General features: G+C 37.5%; 2 protein-coding genes across 2 annotated transcripts in view; one reads left to right on the top strand and one right to left on the bottom strand.

The window, feature by feature from the left end:
- Adsl (adenylosuccinate lyase) overlaps nucleotides 1-2,386 on the top strand; it is a 136,846-nt gene extending 134,460 nt beyond the window's left edge. Inside the window, exon 3 of the mRNA XM_089638118.1 lies at nucleotides 827-2,386. Within this exon, the coding sequence (XP_089494244.1) occupies nucleotides 827-1,838 (1,012 nt within the window). The 3' untranslated portion in view covers nucleotides 1,839-2,386. The remainder of the gene's footprint in view (nucleotides 1-826) is intronic.
- Nucleotides 2,387-2,417: 31 nt separating this feature from the next.
- LOC149419111 (uncharacterized) overlaps nucleotides 2,418-23,249 on the bottom strand; it is a 64,647-nt gene continuing 43,815 nt past the window's right edge. The window contains exons 2-9 of the mRNA XM_089638117.1: nucleotides 15,101-15,403; nucleotides 13,339-13,574; nucleotides 11,745-11,942; nucleotides 10,441-10,564; nucleotides 9,737-10,001; nucleotides 9,012-9,224; nucleotides 8,762-8,899; nucleotides 2,418-8,557 (exon numbers count right to left, since the gene is read on the bottom strand). Coding sequence (XP_089494243.1) covers nucleotides 3,687-8,557; nucleotides 8,762-8,899; nucleotides 9,012-9,224; nucleotides 9,737-10,001; nucleotides 10,441-10,564; nucleotides 11,745-11,942; nucleotides 13,339-13,574; nucleotides 15,101-15,403 — 6,348 coding nt within the window. The 3' untranslated portion in view covers nucleotides 2,418-3,686. The remainder of the gene's footprint in view (nucleotides 8,558-8,761; nucleotides 8,900-9,011; nucleotides 9,225-9,736; nucleotides 10,002-10,440; nucleotides 10,565-11,744; nucleotides 11,943-13,338; nucleotides 13,575-15,100; nucleotides 15,404-23,249) is intronic.

Below are 23,249 nucleotides of genomic sequence, written 5' to 3' on the forward strand. Positions count from 1 at the left end.
GTAAGTTATGTATATATGAGATTAATAAAAACAGGACCTTTCCATTAAAATATTTTATGTAAAATGGACTGAAAATTTTATTAAAAATTATACTACAAAACTATTACTATAAAATGAGCGGACCAGATTTTATTTTTCTAGACGATGAATTAGTAACTTCCCGAGGGATCCCTCTAGATACATTTGAGATTTTAGTAATACGTTCATCAGAAATAATTAAAATAAACCCCACGGAAAGATCGATTTTCTAGGTCTGCTAGGGCAAACTTTATCACCTTTCGTTAATATTCCCACTTTATTTTAGATATTTGATAGGGTAAATTCAACCACAGGTCTGTCCAATATTTGTGCACGGCTGATTCACTTACGTCGTTAAGATTCTGGCTTTATTTTAGGGTATTGTTTCGTCTTAATAAATCCCTTCCTACAGCCCCTTCCTTAACCCCGTCACAACGCTGCCAAACTGAGTGGCGACCTAGTTACCCTGCCTTTACCCTGTACAGACATGGGCGCTCTTGTGATATGTCATGTAGTAAAAAAATAAAAATAAACAGAATGAGTACCTTCCAACTACCCGGAGCCATTGATTTTACAATGTATATTGTAGGAATTTGGGCAGTACACGTAGAAAAGCCAAAATAAGTTTTTAATGTTAAGCTCTAAATAATACAAACTCCCAACTAGTAAACATATTAAATCAATCAATAACGACAATGTACCCACTTGTTTTGAGGAGTCAACAATACTAAAATAAATAACAATAAAATTTATCATCAAATAATATTAAAAATAATTATATAATCATGCAATTTTTGTCTTTTTACAGGGATCTGCCAACCTTGGGTTTCACCCATCTGCAGCCAGCCCAGCTCACCACCGTGGGGAAGCGAGCCACTCTTTGGATCCAGGACCTCTTGATGGACGAGAGGGCCATGAGCCGTGCCAGAGCTGATCTGCGCTTCCGCGGCCTCAAGGGAACCACCGGCACCCAGGCCTCCTTCATGACACTCTTCGAGGGAGACAGCGCCAAAGTCAAGAAGCTGGACAAGCTCGTTGCTGAACTGGCCGGCTTCAACAAGTGTTATCCCGTTACCGGACAAACCTACTCCAGAAAGGTAGACATCGAGATAGTCTCCACACTGTCAAGTCTTGGAGCAACCGTTCACAAGATGTGCTCTGATCTGCGTTTGCTTGCATCACGCAAAGAGATTGAAGAACCGTTTGAATCTACGCAGATAGGTTCTAGTGCAATGGCTTATAAGCGAAACCCGATGCGTTCGGAACGCTGCTGCGCTCTTTCCCGCCATCTGATAACATTGTTTTCCAATGCGGCCAATACTCATGCCACGCAATGGTTGGAGAGAACCCTCGACGATTCCGCCAACAGACGTCTGACACTTGCGGAAGCTTTTCTAACTGCTGACGCTGTCCTGTTGACTTTGCTTAACATCAGCCAAGGATTGATTGTTTATCCTAAAGTCATCGAGCGTCACATCGCTCAGGAGTTGCCCTTCATGGCGACTGAGAATGTTATCATGGAGATGGTCAAATCAGGAGGCGATCGTCAAGTCTGTCACGAGAAGATTCGAGTTCTTTCTCACGAAGCCGCTGCAGAGGTGAAGCAGAAGGGATTGGATAACGACCTGATGTCTCGAATCAAGAAGGATCCTTACTTTGCACCGATTCTGAATCACATTGATTCCATCATGGATGCTTCTACGTTCATTGGCCGTGCTCCGGAGCAGGTCACAGAGTTTATTGAAGAGGAAGTTGATCCTATTCTTCTAGCTTACGGAGATAAGCTCAAGAATCAAGTTCCGTCTATTTTGAAAATTTAAAAATAACCCATTTCTTGTAGCAGCGAGGAATGTGATTTCATTAATTATTTTAAGATCTTTCAAAAGTACATCTTTTGATTTTTTGGTAAAATTTCTCAACTGAGCTTAATTCTTAATGGGCACAAATTATTTAAATAACTCAAACTAAGATCCTATTTTGTGCATGTTTTTCCATGTCCCCGATCAGGGCCGGTTCTGAGCCAAACGGCGCCTGGTACTAGTAAAAACCTCAAGGGTGCCGCATTAGGTGTCAGGTATTATCAATGCCTTAGCTCTTTGGATGCTTGGCGCCTTGTCAAGTCATTGCCCGTAATGGCTGCTCCAATTACGCCTGCACAAAGCCGGCCCTGCCCCCGAAGTAAATAGTCTTATTTGTATGAATCAAGTTGAAACAAAGTGTTATTTTAATAATTTGGCATATTTAGAAGTGAGCAGAGTGAGAATGTTTAACCAATTTTTTTTATAATCATGATTTTGAAACTTATTTTGTAGTCATTATATTTTTTTAGTTCTTTATCATGTTGGTATGAATTTCATCTTTTGTGAAACTTTTTGGGAATCAAATAATTAAAGAATATATTTACAAAATAACTTTTATTCATTAATGATCACAAATACATAATATTTAATAACTAGATGATTTATTTTGAATAAATACATGAACATACAACAATAATAATTAAATAGTGTTTATAAAAAATGAGGAGCATAAATGGAGAACATAAATTTAATCCTAAAAAATCATGAATAGACCAAAAACATGGATAAAGCTTAATAAATAAATAAAATACAGCATTACGATAATACTTTACTATAAATAAAAACGCAGATGAAATAATAAATTAATGATAACAATGATTTTTCCAATTATTTGTGTGAATTACTTTATGGGAAATGATTTTACTCCAAAATATTATAATGATAGATTATATAAGTATCTGATAAGATTGAAATTTATAATAATAAAATTATGTAAAGAATAGGGGGAAAAGGAAGAAGATATAATAGTATAAATATATTTAGAAACGTATATAGAAAGGGATGTAGAAATATTGTTTTTAATACTAACAAATAAAATTACTAAGTACTTATACATCAGCTTTTGGCACTGAAGGAGATGAAAAATATAATATAAATTAAACAGAAATATTAAAATATACTTAAATAAATAATAAATATATTAAGCAAATAAATAGGTACTCATATTGCAATAACAAATTAATAATAGTGTAAATAAATATTACTTGAAAATGATTTACGAAAGAAGCTTGATACAACTTTTTAAATCGTTCAATTTTGTAATGGTAAATGTTTTACAAAATGATTAAGGTAGACGAACTTTAAAACTAAAATGAAGTAATAATTTATTGATTCAAATGATTATAAAAAATATGGCATAAATAAGAAACTGAAACAGAAACATTTTGTGCGAGCGGTGACAGCTTCATTGTTTACAAATAATTTCTTAAAAATATTTCGACTTGTAAAAGAAAAATGGTAAAACAATTATTTATACATACTAGCAATTTTAATTTATATTCACATATTATTATTTATGGTAACTTCTTATAAGGAAAGGAAATTATTTTTAGTAATTTCTTTGTGGTAACTTTTAATCAACGTTAAAACAATATTTTTGTCTTTCGTTAAAATATTACTGTCATGTGCATGCTTTCACATATATATATGTAATTTTTTTTACTTCAAATTAAGGCATATCAATTTCTACATATTTAAATAGAATTTTTTCCTAACCTAACCTATCTGACTTAATAATTAATTTATCATTCTGCATAAGAAGCTGTCACTATTCAAAAACACATAAAGTTCCATTTTATCGAATCGGATTTAGTATCCCGATGGTAATAGAGTGTCTCCTTGGCAGGCAGGTCCTTGGCTAGGCCAGTTACAAGCCCCCATACTGGAGTCAAAACTCAGTTGAATTGGACAACTGAATGTGTGCAGAGTGAACTTGTTCTTGCTGCAGTCCCATCTGCAAGAGTAGAACTTGTTGCAATTATTTGGATGTCTGAACAAACCTTCTCTCTTGCATTCTACTCCTAGACCGTATCTGTCGTATGTCTTTTCTGCTTTAACAGCAACGGGACTCTGGTTCCTTGGGATTAAGATGGTCTCAACTGTAGGAGCCAAAGACTTGGCTCTAGATTTAAGCCTCAGCCTTCTTGAAGGTGCTTGGGAGCTGCTGCTGATCACATCATACTTTTGTTCATCGTTAACTATGATTGTTCCAAATTCAGGTTTGATTTCTTCATCGTAAGAGTTGGAATAGTCCGGAACGACAATGGGGCTCAGAGTTGAAGAGACAACGGTTATTTTGGGCTTTCTTATTACGATGGGAGATGTAGATCTCTCTGGCACGTAAGCAACCACTGTTGGGCTGGCTGACTTGACGGGTGCCGCTGAAGGAGTGTATGTGCTGATCGCTTCATTCTTGTAAGTCCATTCTTCATCATCATCACCATTCACTGGCACCTCATAATCGTACTCAACTTCGTATTGTTGCTCTGGTTGGTTTCTCAGCTTCAAAACATTTGATCTGCAACTGCAGACAGCTCCTAGCTTCCTAATAAGAAGAGGGTTGAAATCGTTTACTTTAGTAACGACGGCTACCTTTGGCCTAGACTTTCTGATGACAGGGGGAGTGACCTCCACCAACCTCTGTGACTCTGTGACTGTGGCATACGACGGTCTTACGATTTTCTTCACTTTGATAATTCTTTGAGTTGCGGGTGTTACATAATCTTCTTCTTCGCTGTGGTATGATCCGGTGGAAGTGACTAAACCAGCATTCGGACCGACAGTACCGAACCCTAGTAAGTTAATCTGATTCTGTTCATTGTGATTTGTGTAGTCTACTGTGAATTGTGGCTTTTGGTAAGTGAGTACCGGTCTTTGGCTGGTTACTACGACTGGTCTGTAAGTTTGCTGGATCACAGCAGGCTGCTTGTAAATCACTCTTGGTTTAGGCGTTACGGCTAACTTTTCAAAAGCAAATTCTTGGATAGGATTTACATTGTACGATACATCCTCTTGGTAGGACGGAGCTGGGGTAGATACATACTTCACTGGCGAGTATCCAATGTTAATCTTTGCTGTTTCTGTTGGAGGCAAATACTCGGGTCCCTTGTACTCATATGACTCGGTTGGTTTAACAGTTGAGAATTTAGCCTGAGTGTATTTATAAGTCGATGGTTGGTATGTTGTCGGTTGGTATTGCACCTTGGGAGTCTCGTAAGTTTGAACATTTTCATACTCTTGGTATTTCTGTCCCTCGGTTGTGGACGATACATAGGCAGGCTGTTCATATTTGATTTCAAATGATGAAATTACTTTCGGAGCCTTGTACTCGACTGGTTTTTGGTACTGAACGAATGGAGTTGGGCTCGATACCTGTATATTTGGCTGTTGAGAGTAATACTGAGAGCTTTCATACGATTGAACCTTAGGCGTTTGATAGTTGAAAGTTTGCTCGTATTTGACTGGGGCAGGAGTTGAGGAGACGATTATGGCAGGTTGGACGTATTGAGATTTGGCGGTATTGTAGTCCTGAGAGTTGTAACTATAGGATTGCTGTACAACAGGCTTCTGATACTGCACATAAGCAGGCGTTGAAGAAACTACAGGGGCTACAAATTTAGGAGCATTATAAGTATGGACCACTGTTTCTTGTTGGTATTTGACAGGAGCGGGAGTGGAAGATACGTAGGCAGGCTGAACATAACTAGCGGTGGGTGGCACATACTCTTTCTGTTGGTAAGAATATGATTTCTGTGGTTGAACGTACTCTAAGAAAGATTTAGGAGTTGAAGACACAATGGGGGTGTAGACTTTGGGAGCTTCGTAAGAATGAACAATGCTTTGTTGTTTATATTCTACAGAAGTTGGCGTCGAAGAAACATATGAAGCTTGAGGATAAGTCACCTTTGGAGCCACATATTGCTGCTTGTAGGTGTAAGTGTTTTGAGGTTGAGTATGCTGATAATCTGATTGGCTATATGCCACGTAAGATGGAGTGGATGACACCACGACTTTAGGGGCTACATAATTATGAACTGATTGCTGAGAGTATTTAACAGAAGCGGGAGTCTGAGCTATGCTGATGGGAGGCAGATATTCTTGTCCCTTGAATGTATCAACGTGATCTCGTTGGCCATTGCCAAAGACATTAGTCTGCTCGTATGCCTCAGGTCTTTGTGTTGACACAACTGGATGGATATATTTACCAGTGTTGTATTGTTGAGAACTGGTAGATTGGTGGAATTCCTGTTTGGAAACAGCAGGTTGGACATACGTGTTTTGTTGTTTCACGGTGTAATCTTGTACAACAGGTTTTTGCACGTATTTCTCCTGAACTTGGTGGACATAATGATTATCCTGACTCGGTGTTACATCCTGGTTGTACGTATAAGTGGATAAAGCAGGCTTGGTGAATGTGGATACAGTAGATTGCTGAACATGGGTTGGTTGTTGAACATATGTTGGTACAGCTGATACTGTTGGTCCTGTGCTTATGCTCTGGTATGATACATCAGCTGCATTCTGATAGCTTATGACAGATTTAGGAGTAGAAGAAACGTAGCCTTGAGATTCGTAGCGTGTGACTGGGATTTGTGGAACACTCACTACAGATGGACGTGTTTCGTATTTCTGATATTCATTCTGGCCATGGTAAGTCTGTTGGTTGTGGACACTGACAGACGGCTTGCTGTAGCTCGAGATGGCGATAGCAGGCTTTTGTACTACATAGGCCTGCTTTTCATAAACTAGTGACTTGGGTGTGGAAGAGACTGTCACAATGGGTTGGACATAAGAAACAGCGGGCTTTTGGTAGCCAAAGACTTGAGTGATTTCAGTTTTGGGTTGTGACACGACAAGCGCAGGTCTGTAAGTGCTGACAGATATTGGCTGCTGATAGCTGACAATTGGAGTTGGGCCAACTGATGGCTGGTAAGTATGATAAGTGTTTGCATTTGAAACAGATTTCACTGAAGAATAAGACTGTCCAGTTGGTGCATATGATACACTCTCAGGTTGTTGATAGACCACTGGGGCAGCTGTAACTGTTGAGTATTGTTGATTGTTGTACCCTGATCCAGTGTTTCCGAATGATTGTACAGTGGCTCCTGCTGAATGAGAGTAGGCATTGTTCTGCAATAACTCTGCATCAACCAAAGTTGTCTTTCCAACCAAACCGGAGTTGATAGCTCCAGCAGTCAGAGTGTGAGCAGCTCCTGTAGCGGCGTATCCATTATACTGGTTTGAACCACGAATGTATGCTGAACCTTGATCTGAATAGTCATTAGTTGATCCGTGGTCGACGTACACATTGTTTCCGCTAGTGCTCTGATATCCTTGTCCTTGTTGGGCTCCTGCATATTGGTAGGTAGATTTGTATGCGCCTGAATTGTCGTGTTGGTATCCAGCACTGTTGGTAACTCCAGCGTATGAGTTTGAATCTCCAACATATTGCCCTTGCTTATAGGCTCCGGAGTCTTGACCTTGGCTATAAGTACCTGAATCCTGTCCCTGTTTATATACGCTTGAATATTTTCCTTGTGAATAAACCCCTGAGTCGAGTCCTTGTTTGTAGGCTCCAGAGTCCTTTCCTTGGTTGTAGGCACCTGCATCTGATCCTTGGCTATACACACTTGAATATTGTCCTTGCTTGTAAGCCCCAGAATCCCCATCTAGGTAAACTCCTGATGACTCGGCGTATTTACCGGCAGCTCCTTCGACATGGTTGTATGGTACAGCTGGCTGGTCGTCGTGCTGGTAAGGGACAGCGGAATCTCCTGTAGCATCATGGAAGTATGCACCGGAGTGATCATCGCCTCCTGCTCCACCTCCCAAAGTGAAACTAGAGGTTGAAATTCCCCCTCCAACTGAATATGATTTACCATAATTGCCCCCTCCGTTGATTACGCCTCCTTGGGAGATTCCTTGAGCTTGATGATTATAGCTTCCATCCCTTGAAACTCCTAGCAATACTCCTCCATTAGTGTGACCTCCTCCAGACACTACATAAGTTCCTGAAGATCCATGATCGCTTGGGTAAGAGTTGCGACTGATAGAAGACGATCCGTAATTGATAGAAGATGATCCTTGTCCATTTGACGATAATCCATGTCCAAAGGAAGATCCCTGATTTATCGAACCCGATCCATGACCAAATGAAGATCCCTGATTGATTGCACCTGATCCATGACCAAAGGAAGATCCCTGGTTGATTGAAGCTGATCCGTGATCAATGGAAGATCCCTGGTTAATCAAGAGCGCTCCCCGGTTAATTGAACTTCCTCCATGAGCAAGAGAAGATCCGTGGTTTATGGATGCTGATCCATGACCAAACGAAGATCCCTGGTTGACCAAAAGTGCTCCCTGGTTAACTAAACCTGATCCATGACTAATTGAAGATCCCTGATCTAACACTAGGGATCCCTGGTTAATTAAACCTCCACCATGAGCAAGGGAAGCTCCGTGGTTGATAGAGGCTGATCCATGACTGATAGAAGAGGATCCATCTCCATTATAATTTCCAGAGTAACCGCCTAGGATCTCAGCCCCGGAGTTGTATTCCCCGTTGGAATAAACGCCTACTTGTCCAGTTTGGTAGATTTGTCCATTGTCTTGACCTCCCGCAGCAGCGTATTGTTGTGATATTCCTTGAAGGTTGAGGTTGTGGTCTTGGGCGGAATATCCTGGAAACCACATTAAATTGTTTAAAATATAAATTATTTGAGCAAACATTGAACAAAACATCAAAATATTGGTGGACGGCTTGTTACTTGTCACTCCTCTTGTATCCGTTATATTTAATGAATATGATCTAATGATCAATAGTTTTAGGAGTTTCAACTCGCTCAGCAATCATGATATTTATCTGTTCATCTTAGCTGTCTTACCTTGTCCTGCGGCATGTTGCCTGGCTCCATATCCGTTCTGTATCCCCAACAAGTTGCTAGAAGAAGCTCCAGAAACGAGGCTCTGGTGAGCAGCCACGTTCACGGCATCGGCCGAGGCGCCAATGTAAGCTGATGCTCCTGGAACAAGGTACATTATTAAGATTTTTTAAATAATTGACACATAACTAAGCTAGGCTGGGCTATTGTAGTTTATATTCAAAGCCGTAGGATAATCAAAAATTTGCCTTACCTGTAAGTACAGAAGAAGAGTGTCCATGATGACTGGATTCATACTTCCCAAGGTTCCCGCAGCCGGGTACCAGCCAGGGCCAGTCGCAAATCAGTTTGGACTCGTCGAATCCCAGACCGAAGGGGCAGCGGAACTCGTAGGCGGAGAAGGGGGATTTTCCGTGGTCTAGACAAGCGAAGAACCAGCGGCAGTTGGCGGGGTCAGCGTAGTATCCTGGAAGAATTGATGGAAGTGTGATAAAGGGTAATAATATTGTCTATCCATGCTCTTTGTATCAAACACTCATTCTATTTGGTGTTTGGTCTCATGAAAGAAATTTATAATCAAGATATTCGGATGTTGTGACGTGTTGAAGAGTGGCTAGCATTATCCATCATCAAGGCAGGTGATGGATATAGCGAGGCTCTCTGAAAAGATAGCTGTAGAAGTAGGATACTCAGTAGGTAACTAATTAGTATTTCAACCTTAAATAATAATAGTGTTCACTATTTAAATTTGTAACCACAGGACTTCGGAAATGGTAAGACTTTATTGAAAAAACTTTATTGTAAAAATGCTTTCAGTCTATCGCCTATCCACGTTTCGCAAAAGATATGAGAAAATGACATGAAACTCTATAAACGTGTCTCTGATAACCTGCCGCCATGATAGCTGAGATGGACGATGAAAGACAAGTGATATATGACCATTGTTGTCTCAAATTATGAGTTGTTCTGTTATCTAACCTGGTTTATCTGGACACACAAATCTGCTAGCCGGTACTGGCGCAATCTCAGAGCTTCCAGGGCAAGCTTGTCCCTCGTGCAGACTACCAGGCCATACACACACCTCGTAGCGGGAGTCAAAAGCCAAACCAGCCGGGCAGTCGAACTCGAATACGGTGAACTCGTCGGAGAGCTGATCGAACTTCACGCAGCGGTAGAAGCGGTTGCAGGAGCGGGGGTGCACGAAGTAGCCTTGGCGTTGGCACTCGAATTCGGTTCTAGTATCCTGGGAAAAAAATTGTAAATAGTTATAACAATATTGAAGAACATACATATTGGAAAGGTACCAAATAAATTGATATTTTTAACAGAAGGGAAATAAAAGCTTTTTGTTTGAAAGGAGTTTCAATACTTCTTATTCGTATGGTTGAAGAGTTAATAGTTATTGGTTGCTGCATGGCGTCGCTTCAGTGCTTAATTGTCGAAACAACTAATTGACAAATTGTTCAATTTCCATTTTAAAACTAAATATAAAGTACCAAGAAAGATTATTAGTCACTTTAATAAGAATTACTTAAACTGATGTAACCTTTACTTTATATTGTTTCATTGAAATAAATGGAGAAAACCTCCTCTCGTATGAAATTGAAGTACTATGGCGACGGTAGGATAGGAATGCTGAGATTCTTGAGCTATTGAGCAGTGAATGGTTATAAACGTCGTACTTCTCTTATAGCGTGGATGACGCCATCGGAATCCACAATCCTGGAGATCCTGTAGGGAGAAAGCTGCACGGAATCCACGTTGCGACTGGAGCGAGGAACTGACAGAATCTCGTTCTCCAGGTAACTGGAGGAATAAAACAGATATTATTTTACATGAGTACAATGAAATACAAGGTATTTGCAAAAAAATAATAATGCAACAAACCAAAAGAAAACACTAAGTAAGAATGTAATATTTCTATGGTTGAAAATATCAAAAATATTTGATGGTTTCCTTTCTTCAGAATGCCATCAAATGGGACTTCATCCAGACAATAAGTTTTTTTGATTGGCTTTGTTTTAATTCCCGTGCCTTTTAAATTTTGTTTTACGTAGCCCTCTCATGTGTCATATTTTCCTGAAATGCTTTCTTTTTATCTCTATTTGTTCTATGGGTTTTCTTTAGTTATATTTTTATTTATTTATTTATTTAACGCCCAGAGGGCTTTTACATGGTTGGTAGTATAATTTTAATTTGACAGATACTTTGAAACATAAAAATAAGAATAAATTTACATTTGATAAAAGCTATGCAACAAGTCATACAAACACAAGAAACAAAAACAGAAAATTACAGCTATTTGTAGGTTTACATGATGTGTTTAGGAGTATTGTTGAAATAAATGTTTTAAATGATCCACAAAACTTACCAAGTTGGTATTGAATATGTCAACATCACCCAAGTAATGATTTCCCATGGTGTGAAGTCGTTGTATCGGAGAGTGGGCAATGTAGTTACGCTTATGTGTGCTGCTGTAGAATATTGTATTTTGTCGTGTTGTTACTGTGGGTATGTATGTTTATATGTTGCAGGAGTTCACAACAGTCGAATTTAGAGTTAAGTATTTTGAATAAGAACGTTAAATCGTTTATTTTACGTCTATCTTCTAATGTATGTATTTTTAGAGTATTTAATAAGAAATTGTATTTTAAGTCTTCGACAGGGATATTTAATTTAAAATTTATAAAATGCAGAATTTTTTTTTTGTATTCGCTCAATGTTGTTAATGTGAATTTTTGTAAGATGGAGACCAAACTACTGAGTTATATTCAATTAGACTTCTTACTAGAGATACGTATAATAGTTTAATGGCTTTTAAAGAATTAAAGTTTTTAGTTGTTCTTAATACGAGGCCTAGTGTTTTCATACCTTTGTTCACAATTTGATGGATATGATTGGTGAAACTTAGTTTTTCGTCCAAAATAATTCGAAGATCTCTCATTTTTGTGACTCTTTATATATCTTGTTGTAGTATTATTCTTACCTCAGCACGGCTCCCCTTGGAGCCCTGGCCTGAGTACCCAGCCCCTTCAGCATGCTCCTCAACAGGGTGGGGCCGCACTTAGTCTCCTGGTCATCATCAATAGCCACCAGCGCGAGTCCTGCTAGTCCTCTGATGCGAGCATACTTGCCCTTCACATCCAGGGAAGATGCGTCCTCGAAAGCCAGCCATTGCTTGTCCCTGGTAAAGAAACAATGAATTTGGGTTAATGGATATTTTGAGATCTAAGAGACAAAAAATATTGGAGCTGAAATTTCATGATGAATTCCAAATTGGTGCAAGGCCCAAAACACATGTTAAATGCTATTAAGAATGAATTAGTTCCCTATCTATATCGGGAGGTACTCGGTGTATGTAGTGACCAGAAAATGATAATAGGCCTTCCAGATGACTCAATTTGGTTGAGCGGTTGTTATCAATCTGGTTGAGTTGAATGTAAAGTTGAACCCTGTGGAGATGCGTTGTATGCGATAAGGTTAATGGGCCTTCCAGACCTCTCAATTTGGTTGTTTCAACCCAGGTTCGACCGTTGTATATCAACCGTTGAGTGTTAACACAATGTACCTCCACAAAGTTCAACTGTACGATCAACCCAACCATATTGATAATAACCGCTCAACCACATTCAGTCGTCTATAAGACCCATAACACTCAACGGTTGACACACAACGGTTGAACCAAAAAAATTAAGTGTTCTGTAAGACCCATTAACGCATCCACATTTGAAAAATCCTCTTGTGCGTTGTTTTAAGAGATTGACTGCTATCTGGTACAATGGCAAAATCAGTATACCCACGCATCGAATTGCCAGTTAATTTTACCTTGTTGACTTACTTACTTCGGATCTTTCAACTTTTTCAACAAAAATAGAACTCATCATTACACATAACACTGTGCGTTCTACAAAGTCTTCGTGATATTCTATAATGTTATGAAGAATGAAAACCATGTGAAGGGTACAGGCAAAGAATAGAGATTGTCACATATTTTCCTTTTTGCTTTTTAATTTCAAGACATTTTATTAGATCTAATCAGCAACCTGTTTCTAAACGATAAAAAATAGTGCATCTCCTATCCTTTTCCTATATTCGTCTTCCTCTTTCCTTTTTTATTACATCTAAACAACTCTTTTTTGGCTTAACCTTGTATATATTTACCTTTTGACCTTGCATATTTTTTTTCTTTGTATCTGTATCTATCTATCTTCTATATATATAAATAAAAATGTAAATGTTCGTTTGTTCAAAATTTTAAAACTGCAAAAGGTCTTCACCGATTGCTTTGAAATTTTGACACAACTTTGTATTCGAGAATAGCAGATCGCCCTGGTGATAGACCACCATTCAGAATCTAAACGTTGCTTTAAATGGCTATAGTCGTGCTTGGTGACCAGGTTTGAAGAGGCAGGAGCTTCCCCACTATCCTGTTCCACATCTCCTTCCCCTTCCCATACCCTGAAGCCTCATACCCCGATTGGAAATGCCATAGTCTCACTGATTCACATAAAAAAGATCTCTAGGTATTCAATGTCTGCTAAAATTATGCGTTTGTTATTGTTGTCGTTCTTTGTACTCACTTGAAAGCATAAGGCGCGGATAGATCCTGATCTCTCTCCAGAGTCCACTTGTCCTTGGCCATCTCTTCGCACAGCTCTTTCTGGCTCAAAGCTCGGGGCTTCAGGGCTTCTGCAGGGCTCCCGGGTGTGCTGAGGGTTGAGTTGGTCAGTTGGAAGGCGTACGCCCTGGCGGGGGCCGTAACTACGATATTGGCGGCAGGCACTCCGAGGCCTATGGCCAGGTCGACGACGGAATCCTTAAAGATAAATAAGCGAATATTAAACAATGTACTTTGCTCCTGAATCAAATATTGCCCCACCACTGAGAGCTCCATTCAAATACAAACATCGATTCATATAAATAAACAAATAACGACAATATAATATCACACCTTCCATATACACAAGCTTAGCTTAATTATGGGGGTACATGTTTTACATATTTATCTCTAAATACAGGGTTTTCCAATAAGAGGTGTTATTTTGAATACCCCGCTATTTCAGTAGGTGTTACTTTTAAAGCTGTCATTTTTTGACATTTGACAAGTAAAAACTACGCCATTAATAAAAATGGAACGATACACGCTTCAATAACGCATTGAAATTATTGAGTGAATCAAATGCAAATCATCTTGAGTGATGAGGCCCATTTCCACCTCGGTGGCTTCGTCAACAAACAAAATTGTCGCATTTGGGGCTCGGAAAACCCAAGAGTTATTGTTGAAAAGCCTCTTTATCCTCAACGTGTGACTGTTTGGTGCGGTTTATGGTCCAGCGGAGTCATTGGACCTTACTTTTTCGAAAACGAGGCTGGAGCAACAGTTACGGTGAATGGATTGCGCTATCGAGGGATGATTAATGATTTTTTATGGCCGGGATTGGATGGTATTGATCTGGACAGCGTTTACTTTCAACAAGACGGCGCTACGTGCCACACAAGCAACGAAACCGATGATTTTTTACGATTGAATATCAAAATAACACCTCTTATTGGAAAACCCTGTAGTATTTTTATTATTTTTTTATTTTGGTACAATATTTTACATTTCTTAGTACAATTTAGTAATGTTGGCCTCACTGGGTGGCTTACCCGTGCTGATGCCTCCATTTTATAATACAAAAAATATTCATAATGTTTTAAAGAAAATATAAGTATATAATGTTGATAAAGAAAAAAAACATAAGATTGAGATAAATTTTAAATTATAATAAAGATTTAAAATAAAATAAAATGTATATAAAAAGAAATAAAATGAAATATAGTAAAAAAAGTCGGTATATTTATATTATATGTTGTGTGTTTTATATTGGTTTTGTGTGTTACGTGTAGTTTTATTATTTTATTTTATGAAATTTTGGTAATATTGCGTTTTTTGTTCTTTAATCCATTTTGTAATTTTGTATCTGAATTTATTTTTTTTTTCCTCTATTTTATTTTCAGGTGTTAGACTATTGAAAGCTTTTATAGCATGGTACTGATAGTGTCTTTGTCCAAAGCTTGTATTTACCGTCGGAGTTTTTTTTATGTTTTCTTTGTACGCTTGTCTAACTGGTCTGTTAGTGATATTTTGTGTATGTTGAAATTTGTTTTTTTGGTCAAAAATGTAGTTTAGTAGTGTATTGATGTATAGTTGGAAATTTTGTAAAGTATGTATGAATGTAATTGAAGCAAGAAGTGTGTGCCAAGACCGAGATGTTTGGCGGTCCGTCCTCTCTGCCAACCCCTGCGGGGAAACGGCGTGATGGTTAGTTAGTTAGTAAATTATTTTTTTAAATATCTTACCGTGTTCATCATATCCCAAACGCCGCTCAGACGACTCGGGTGGAAGGTCTCATTTTCTATTTCTCCCAGAAAGTGAGTTTCCACACTGAACATCGTGACCGGTTTCACCAGGCTCTTCAGGTCGTAGTACTTGGCCAGGAGTTCTGCCTGCGGAGGGACGGTCAGCATGAGGACGGCCTCGGAGCCGATGAGGGCCCGAAGACTCTCCACGCTCTCCGTGATCCTGGTCCGGTTGAGGTCTCGGTGGGCGTCGTACAGGTCGACTCCGTGGATGGTGGAGGATTTGATCAAGGAGGCGAGATCCTGGGGAAGAAGAATATCAATTAGGGAATAGCTTTAAAGACGTTGTTTTTACAAATTGATGATTAGATATTTTTTGAGATTTTCACGGCTAAAAGTATCACGAAAGTATTATTATCTAAATGCATTATTTTCCACAAATATTTAATAAATTTTTAATAATATTAACTTAATTTTTTCTCAGAGTAATTTTGCTGAAACGAAGAATTGTCTTTTTTACTGAACCGTAATTTAAATAGTAAATATTTAGCATAGACGCTCTTAATTTGTAAAGGAAATATTTTTTTATAAAAACACTTGAACCTGCATGACTGTTACATAGGTACCTTTATAGTATATCTTCTATCTATTTATACAAAGGAGGGTGTCTGAGAATGGGCGTAATTTGTTTGACTCTTACAGAAAACTACAGTTTTATTTCGAGATTGATCGAATTTTGCACCTTTTGACCTTCAAAATAATCACTGTCTAAATTTCATTCGAAAAACGCTGTGTAAAGGCCGGGCAACGCCGGAGACTTAGACGGGGGCAGCTAGTATTGCGTTAAGAATAATGTCCATGGGTTTGTTTTTTATGCAAATCTACAGTTTTATTCCGAGATTGATGAAATTTGACCTTGAAAACAAGAGAAAGGAGAGTCTATGTGAAATTTTGAAAAACTACCCCATCCCCTTTTCCTACCCCTTAAAGTGCACAAAGTGTGCGCAAAACTCCAGAAAATTAAAGTGAAAGTTTCTGCATGGCTATATTAATATGCTCACGATCGTATAATGCAGGGCTTCCCAAACTTTTTTCAACTGTGACGCCCTTGGGAAGTTGCCATATTTTTGCGACGTCCTCCCCCCCCCCCCGTGACTAAAAATCTAAGCCCCCCACCGCTCATTTGTACCAAGCGTAGTATTTTGAAGTCTATCTAAATTTTTTATTAGAAAATAAAGAACACAACATAAAAACAGAAATGGAAGCAAACAAAAAAGATAAAAAAGCTATTTTTTTCTTTGGTATTAATGAGAAGGATGTGCTTGCTTTTCTGAGCATAGTTTCTCAAAACGAGGTTGAAGTTTCGAAATCGCCACTCTCGTCTCTGCCTCTAAATTTATTTTTGATCTGTACTTATTCTTAATTACTACAACTGCAGAGAAACCTGTCTCACACAAGTATGATGTCGCAAACGGTAATAAAACCCTTAACGCTGCAGTGCTGATGGAACGATATTCTCGCTATAAAGATTGCCTCACGACGCCCCTGGGATGATCCCGCGGCGCCCCGGGGCGTCGCGACTCACAGTTAGGGAAGCCCTGGTATAATGAATTCCCTCCTAACCTAACCCAACAGTGTTCATCTTCTTTATTTAATGCCCTATTTATCCGATCCCCACATACGCTCTATCTTTTGTCATAACGGACCGGGTTCACTATATCACAGACATCTTCAGTGCAATCCAATCGGAAGGGCGAAACCAGTCGGCTCTTAAAAAAATTTAATCAAACAGGAAGACCAGACTGAAAGTGCCCATAAGAACGCATTAAATAGTTTTGACCCACCTAATGTGCAACAAACATATGCAAAAAATATTTTATTGAAACTATTCAAAAATACAGAATCCTCGAATAGACCGCTAATACACCACAATAGATCGAATTAAAATGACAAAACACAAGTTATAAAACCACATTCGGACAAAGAAACTACGTTTATTTTGCAACAAAACTCCACAGCATCCTTCCTCCAGATATTGAAAAATGTGGCTGAAAGAGTTCAATTAAACATATACCAAAAAACTCATAGAAGACATATAAAATAGAATTAAACAGCTTTAGTCTGCCTCAGCAAAGGACGCCTTAGAGAGGAGGCCTAAGAAATACCATTACTATAAATATATAAATTCACTATAATATTAATATGTAAATGGTTTTACGAATCAAGTGATAAAGCGTCTCAATGTAATCAGTTATTTGCAATCAATAGATGAAAGACAAAATTATCTTATTAATTATAAATTATTTGAAAAGGTTTTAATTTGATTGCATTGGAAATATGTACGAATTATTCACACATCTAATTAGTGTGCCTCAAGTACGATTGCATAAAAAATTGTGATTTGATCAATTACCCACCAATCGCATTTTATTTTATTAAAATCCGTAGCAAAGTAAGCAATTATTATCATTCTGAATAAACTTATAATTAGATATATCAGAACAAGTTTGCTGGAATTACCGGTAGATTATAATTTATCACTAATCTCATGCGTTGGGAAATCGAAAAGATTTTAATAACAAATTGGACTTGTCTATATTCTCGTTGAGAATTGCTTCAGATGTTTCTATGCGAGAAGTGAAATGGAATTAGAATACATGAGATAGGCCCTCCAAAGTGTCCATAGCAATCTACCGGGTCAAGGCAAAACAATATCATGTCGTCAAATATTCCAAAGCAATCTGCCGGGTCAAGACAAAACAATATCATGTCTCGTCAAATAGTACAAAGCAATCTGCCGGGTCAAGGCAAAACAATATCATGTCGTCAAATATTCCAAAGCAATCTGCCGGGTCAAGACAAAACAATATCATGTCTCGTCAAATATTCCAAAGCAATCTGCCGGGTCAAGACAAAACAATATCATGTCTCGTCAAATAGTACAAAGCAATCTGCCGGGTCAAGGCAAAACAATATCATGTCGTCAAATATTCCAAAGCAATCTGCCGGGTCAAGACAAAACAATATCATGTCTCGTCAAATAGTACAAAGCAATCTGCCGGGTCAAGACAAAACAATATCATGTCTCGTCAAATATTCCAAATCAATCTACCGGGTCAAGACAAAACAATATCATGTCGTCAAATATTCCAAAGCAATCTGCCGGGTCAAGACAAAACAATATCATGTCGTCAAATATTGCAAAGCAATCTACCGGGTCAAGACAAAACAATATCATGTCGTCAAATATTGCAAAGCAATCTACCGGGTCAAGACAAAACAATATCATGTCGTCAAATATTGCAAAGCAATCTACCGGGTCAAGACAAAACAATATCATGTCGTCAAATATTCTCGCTTGACGTTCTATTTATAATAGATTCACTTTTTTAATGTACCTACCCCGAAATGAAACACCGTTTTTAAAAAAACTTTCAGATTTTAATGTTACAAACGGACACGTCCAATTAAAATGTTTAACACAAACACAGCTAAAGCTTTCAAATCGCTGATAGTTTTATGTAAACCTATGTTTTTCGTGCAAACTTTTTTTACTGCTTTTTACGAAACTAAAAACCCATTTACCTACACATACTATTGTAAGTATTTAATGTATTTAAAGCATACGGTCACTTAAATTTTTGTTTTACAATATTAATTAATAGTATTATGTTATTAAAACGAAGAAATTAAAATTATTAATGGAATTATAGAGAGCCCTGATTTACTGAGCCTATTCACCTTCAACATACCAACTTAAACTACTAGATCGAAAAATATTTTAACTTAAACTGATTAATTTATCTAGATTGCATGCAGTTGGCAATACTTTTCCCGCATTAAAGATTAGTTCAACTGCACGGAATATAGTTACAAGAAGGCTATAATAACATACCTCAATAATAATTAGGGTTAGCATTAAACTATTCTACTGCATGGGTTCTAAATAATTTTTAAATGCAAATTTTACTTCATGATAACTGTTCTGCTTAATTATTATGTATGTATCACATGTTTGTTAAAGCCCTTATAAGCGTATAATATTGATAAATAATTAATTAATATAAAAATAATCATTTACAAAAATTGGCAAACCTTTAACGGGTGAACCGTTTTCTATTCTATTAGTTATTTTATTGGGTCTAAATCTGGTACACTTTTAAAAAATTACAAGCTTTGTTGAATATCTAAATATTTTTAACAATTGATTAGTGTTGAAATATACTCAATTCTACGATCTAGAGAGTCAAAAAGCTCCATGCGTACTTTTCTAGCTATCTCAAAAAGTGTCAATGATCGCAATTGTTTGTTGTCATCGTCTAGAAAAAGACGCGCCGGGAGTTTTTCACTTACAATACGATAAACGGCAATGTAGAACTTGCTCAGAGATTAAAAAAAAACGCCTTGTTCATATTGGAAGTAAAATATCATCCATGTTGTTTTCCTAGCCAATCATGGCGCTTGGAAAAGGCAAGAGAACGACAGGCTTCATCTCTCATGCTCAGTGAGATAACACACAGAATTACGATGACAATATTCATGGTGCGTTAAAAATAACCCCGCTGTGAAAGAACATAAATATAAATATACACCAAAAAGGTCAGTGTTGCAAGCAATAAAAATAATTTTAACTTATTTAGAAATGATACCCCTCAAGAGTATTTTATGTCATTGATGTAATTAATATTGAAAGGGACTCAGATCTTTCTTACATTCACACGCATTTATTGAGAAAATCGAAACATATGGAATAATTATAATAAACATGTAGATTAACAACATTTCATCACAGGAAATTGTTACTCAAATGGTCATTGAACGGTGGCACACACGGAAGCGCTTTAGCAAGATACCGATATTTAAGAGTTCTTATAAAACTGTTATTTTTTTTTTCCTTGTAATAAAAATTTGACTTTGTAATACGAGAAAGAGGTCGGTGTTCGTTAAAAATTCTTGAAATATAAGAGCAAACAATATGGTGTATTGTCCCTTGTTTAAAGTTTAATGGATAATTCGAAGCTCCGTAGCTCATGATGGATATAAGGTTGTGAGCTCAAAAAAGTTGTAATTGACTTTGTCTCTGTAACTTTAGGCAGCTTTATTATTATTTTTTTATTTAAGAACCGCATAAGGTTCCAACCGCTCTCAACTGTCTGAGAACAGTGAGACTAAACGTCCTTTTACCGCGACCTCCGAATTCGTAGCTAAGGAGCGTAACCACACGGAGAAAAATGAGTATTGCTGTTTATTAAAAATCTATTCAAATTATTCGTAATCCGGTTAAAAACAGGATTGCAGGCCATTTCCCTATTATTTTTTTGTAAATTTTTCTTGATAATATATAATGATGAAATGCGAAAATATTATGATTTTTATGAATACGTGTTCCGACAACTTGATAATACATTCCTCTTTTACGTTAAGTTTTACAGGAAACCTACCAGAGCCTGCAATCCCGTTTTTAACCGGATTACGAATAATTTGAACAAATTTTTAATAAATTAGCAATACTCATTTTTCTCCGTGCACTCAACCATGGAGGTCGTGGGGAAGTTGCAAGAACAGTTGGTTAAAGTTCCAAGCCGACGAGCTGTGCAAATTTCACTATACCAGTTATCGTCGTTCCTTACGGATGCAGATATTAGCTTATTTAAATTAAAGGACAATACTTAAAATTCATATCAAAAGCCTCGGGCATATTGATTGGAGTGATTCGGTTCTGTGACCACGGAACTGAAGAGGTGGATAGATAAGCCCTCGATAACTAATACAGATATTAAATAATATGTTATTATTAAATTAATTCGTTCCATAAATAATTAACGATTGTGTAAGAGACGTAACCGCTCCAAGTTGGTCACTGGCAGTGGCAGATAGCTAACAGCTGTTACCTAACTAATCACTACACGTATGTAACTCCGGCTCTAACTTATATGTTGACTTAGGTTAGGTTAGGTGCCCGCATTCTTGTCTGCAAATGTTCTAGCCGGTTTTACTAATTAATCGCCAGTTCAATTACTATCGTCCGGTTAAAAAACAGTATATGAGAGAAATGTGCGTAGGTAATAAAAAGAGCCTGTCTTATAAACTGTAGGATAGTTTGCAGTACCAGTAAAAAGATACCAGCAACTTTTTCATACCATTCGAAAAACGGAGAAAGAATCATGGAGAATGACTCTTTCTGTTAATGTAAATTTACGTAAAAAAATGTGAAATTACTAATAATTGATAATTGCATACTATCTAAAAAGCTTCTGCTAACTCCTTCATAAAGAGTAACCTTTAAAATAGTGTCTTCGGAGGAAGACACTTTGTAGAACCAGAAGAAATAGCCACATATCAAATGATAACCCTGATGATCTTTATAAAAGGAACCGGATTACTGTTAAAGGAATGAGGTAAAATGGGAGGAGATATGACAATGGGTAACCTAAGTTCTCACGGGAATCGTCTCCTATAATTAAAAAAATACTCCTTCATATAATCCGAGACCCGTATTGACAGATCCCTTCCTACAGCCCCTACCTTAACTCGCATCTCAACGCTGCCCAATCTGGTGGCGACATAGTTTCCCCGTCTTTACACTGTACAATGTACATACAGGGGCGCTCTTGTGAGGTGTCACATAAAAAATAATGATAAAAAACCACGAAATTTGACTTTATTCGTTAAGATTGACCCTAAGAATTGTACACATATTTGAAATCAAGATGGCTAGGGCTTGTCTAAATTCTTAAGACATCAGTTAAAAATTTGACAATGACAATTAAAATCAAAACAATTCCGAGTTCAATGGACCGTAGTTATAATAGCAGACAGACCCACACCCGAAATTAGTATTTTTGATAATTGATTTTTGGTACTCCATGCTACTTATACTACTCTAACTTTGACTAACAGCCTAAAATAACCCTGTCTCTAACCTCTTTCCCGTCTAACAATATTGTAATTCCTAATTCCGAAAAACTCCGCCACTCTTACCCCTCCCCACTCCTTCCACTGTTCAATTGAAATCTATATTTAATTTTTGACTTTAGTATATACTTGCTCCTGATGAGGTGAACTTTGTTCATGAAACATGTAGATATTAAAGTGATGTAAACAAAGTTATTTGTGTTTTAATATACGAAAATAACCATTCATTCCACAGTGGTAGATACCAATCCTCAGTATAGTCCTGGTGAAAGACTACCATTCAGAACCGAAACGTTACTTGAAATGGCTTTAGCCGTGTCTTGTGACCAGATCTGAATAACACGGTACTTCTCAAGATTCCTCTTTCTCATACTATTGCCCTCTCGACTCCCAACTCATAACAAACCCAAATTAGGGATGCCATAGTTCCACGAGCTCCGGAGCAGTTGGGGCTCTTGCGAAGTATTCAAATTTAACATGGAATGTTTTGTTATCCATTAACGTCGATTAACCTTATAAAGTCAGTTTCACACCGTTAATAAATAAACATAGATTGTCCAAGGTGATAATTCCACGCACATCACCTTGACAGCCCCTGACTAAGGGCCCGTACACACGCACATTTTGTAAATTTTAATATGTTCCAGAACAGATCCGTTAGTTACCTACTTGATCTATGGAGGCAGCAAGTGTGACAGGTCGGTAAGCACCTTCATATTGCGATTTAAGGCTTGCTGGGTGACGTAATTATATCTAGCCCAACCACTGAAGAGATAAACGAATAGAAGTGAGCTCAAAATAAACTTATTTTAAGCATCACTTATGTATGATGAAATTGATCAAAAAATTTCAAACACCGAAAAACGCTTTCTTGAGCAGACAATGGAAGGTAATCTGGAAAGTTCGAAACCATTGATGCTAGAGTGCTTGGGCCCAATTTGCAAGACATGACAGCTAAGCAATACGGTTAATTTATTCAAAGATTTAGGGAGTTTAAAAACTGTGGTTCATAAATATGGTGGTTGGAGGAGTTAAAATATGAATTGAGAAATAGAAAAGAAAAATTAGTAATATATTTATAACCTCAACTTATTTCAGATGTTTTCCTATTAACTTGTGTATGTATCTACACATATATTTAAAAGAAAAAAGATGACAACTAAGTTTGGCTGTTTAATTTTAGATTGGTGGCTTACGACAGAAATAACAATTTTAAAAAAAGCGGAAAGTGAGG

This window comes from Hesperophylax consimilis, chromosome 12 (assembly GCF_061612785.1).
Source record: "Hesperophylax consimilis isolate HC1 chromosome 12, BYU_Hcon_1.0, whole genome shotgun sequence".
Lineage (NCBI taxonomy): Eukaryota > Metazoa > Arthropoda > Insecta > Trichoptera > Limnephilidae > Hesperophylax > Hesperophylax consimilis.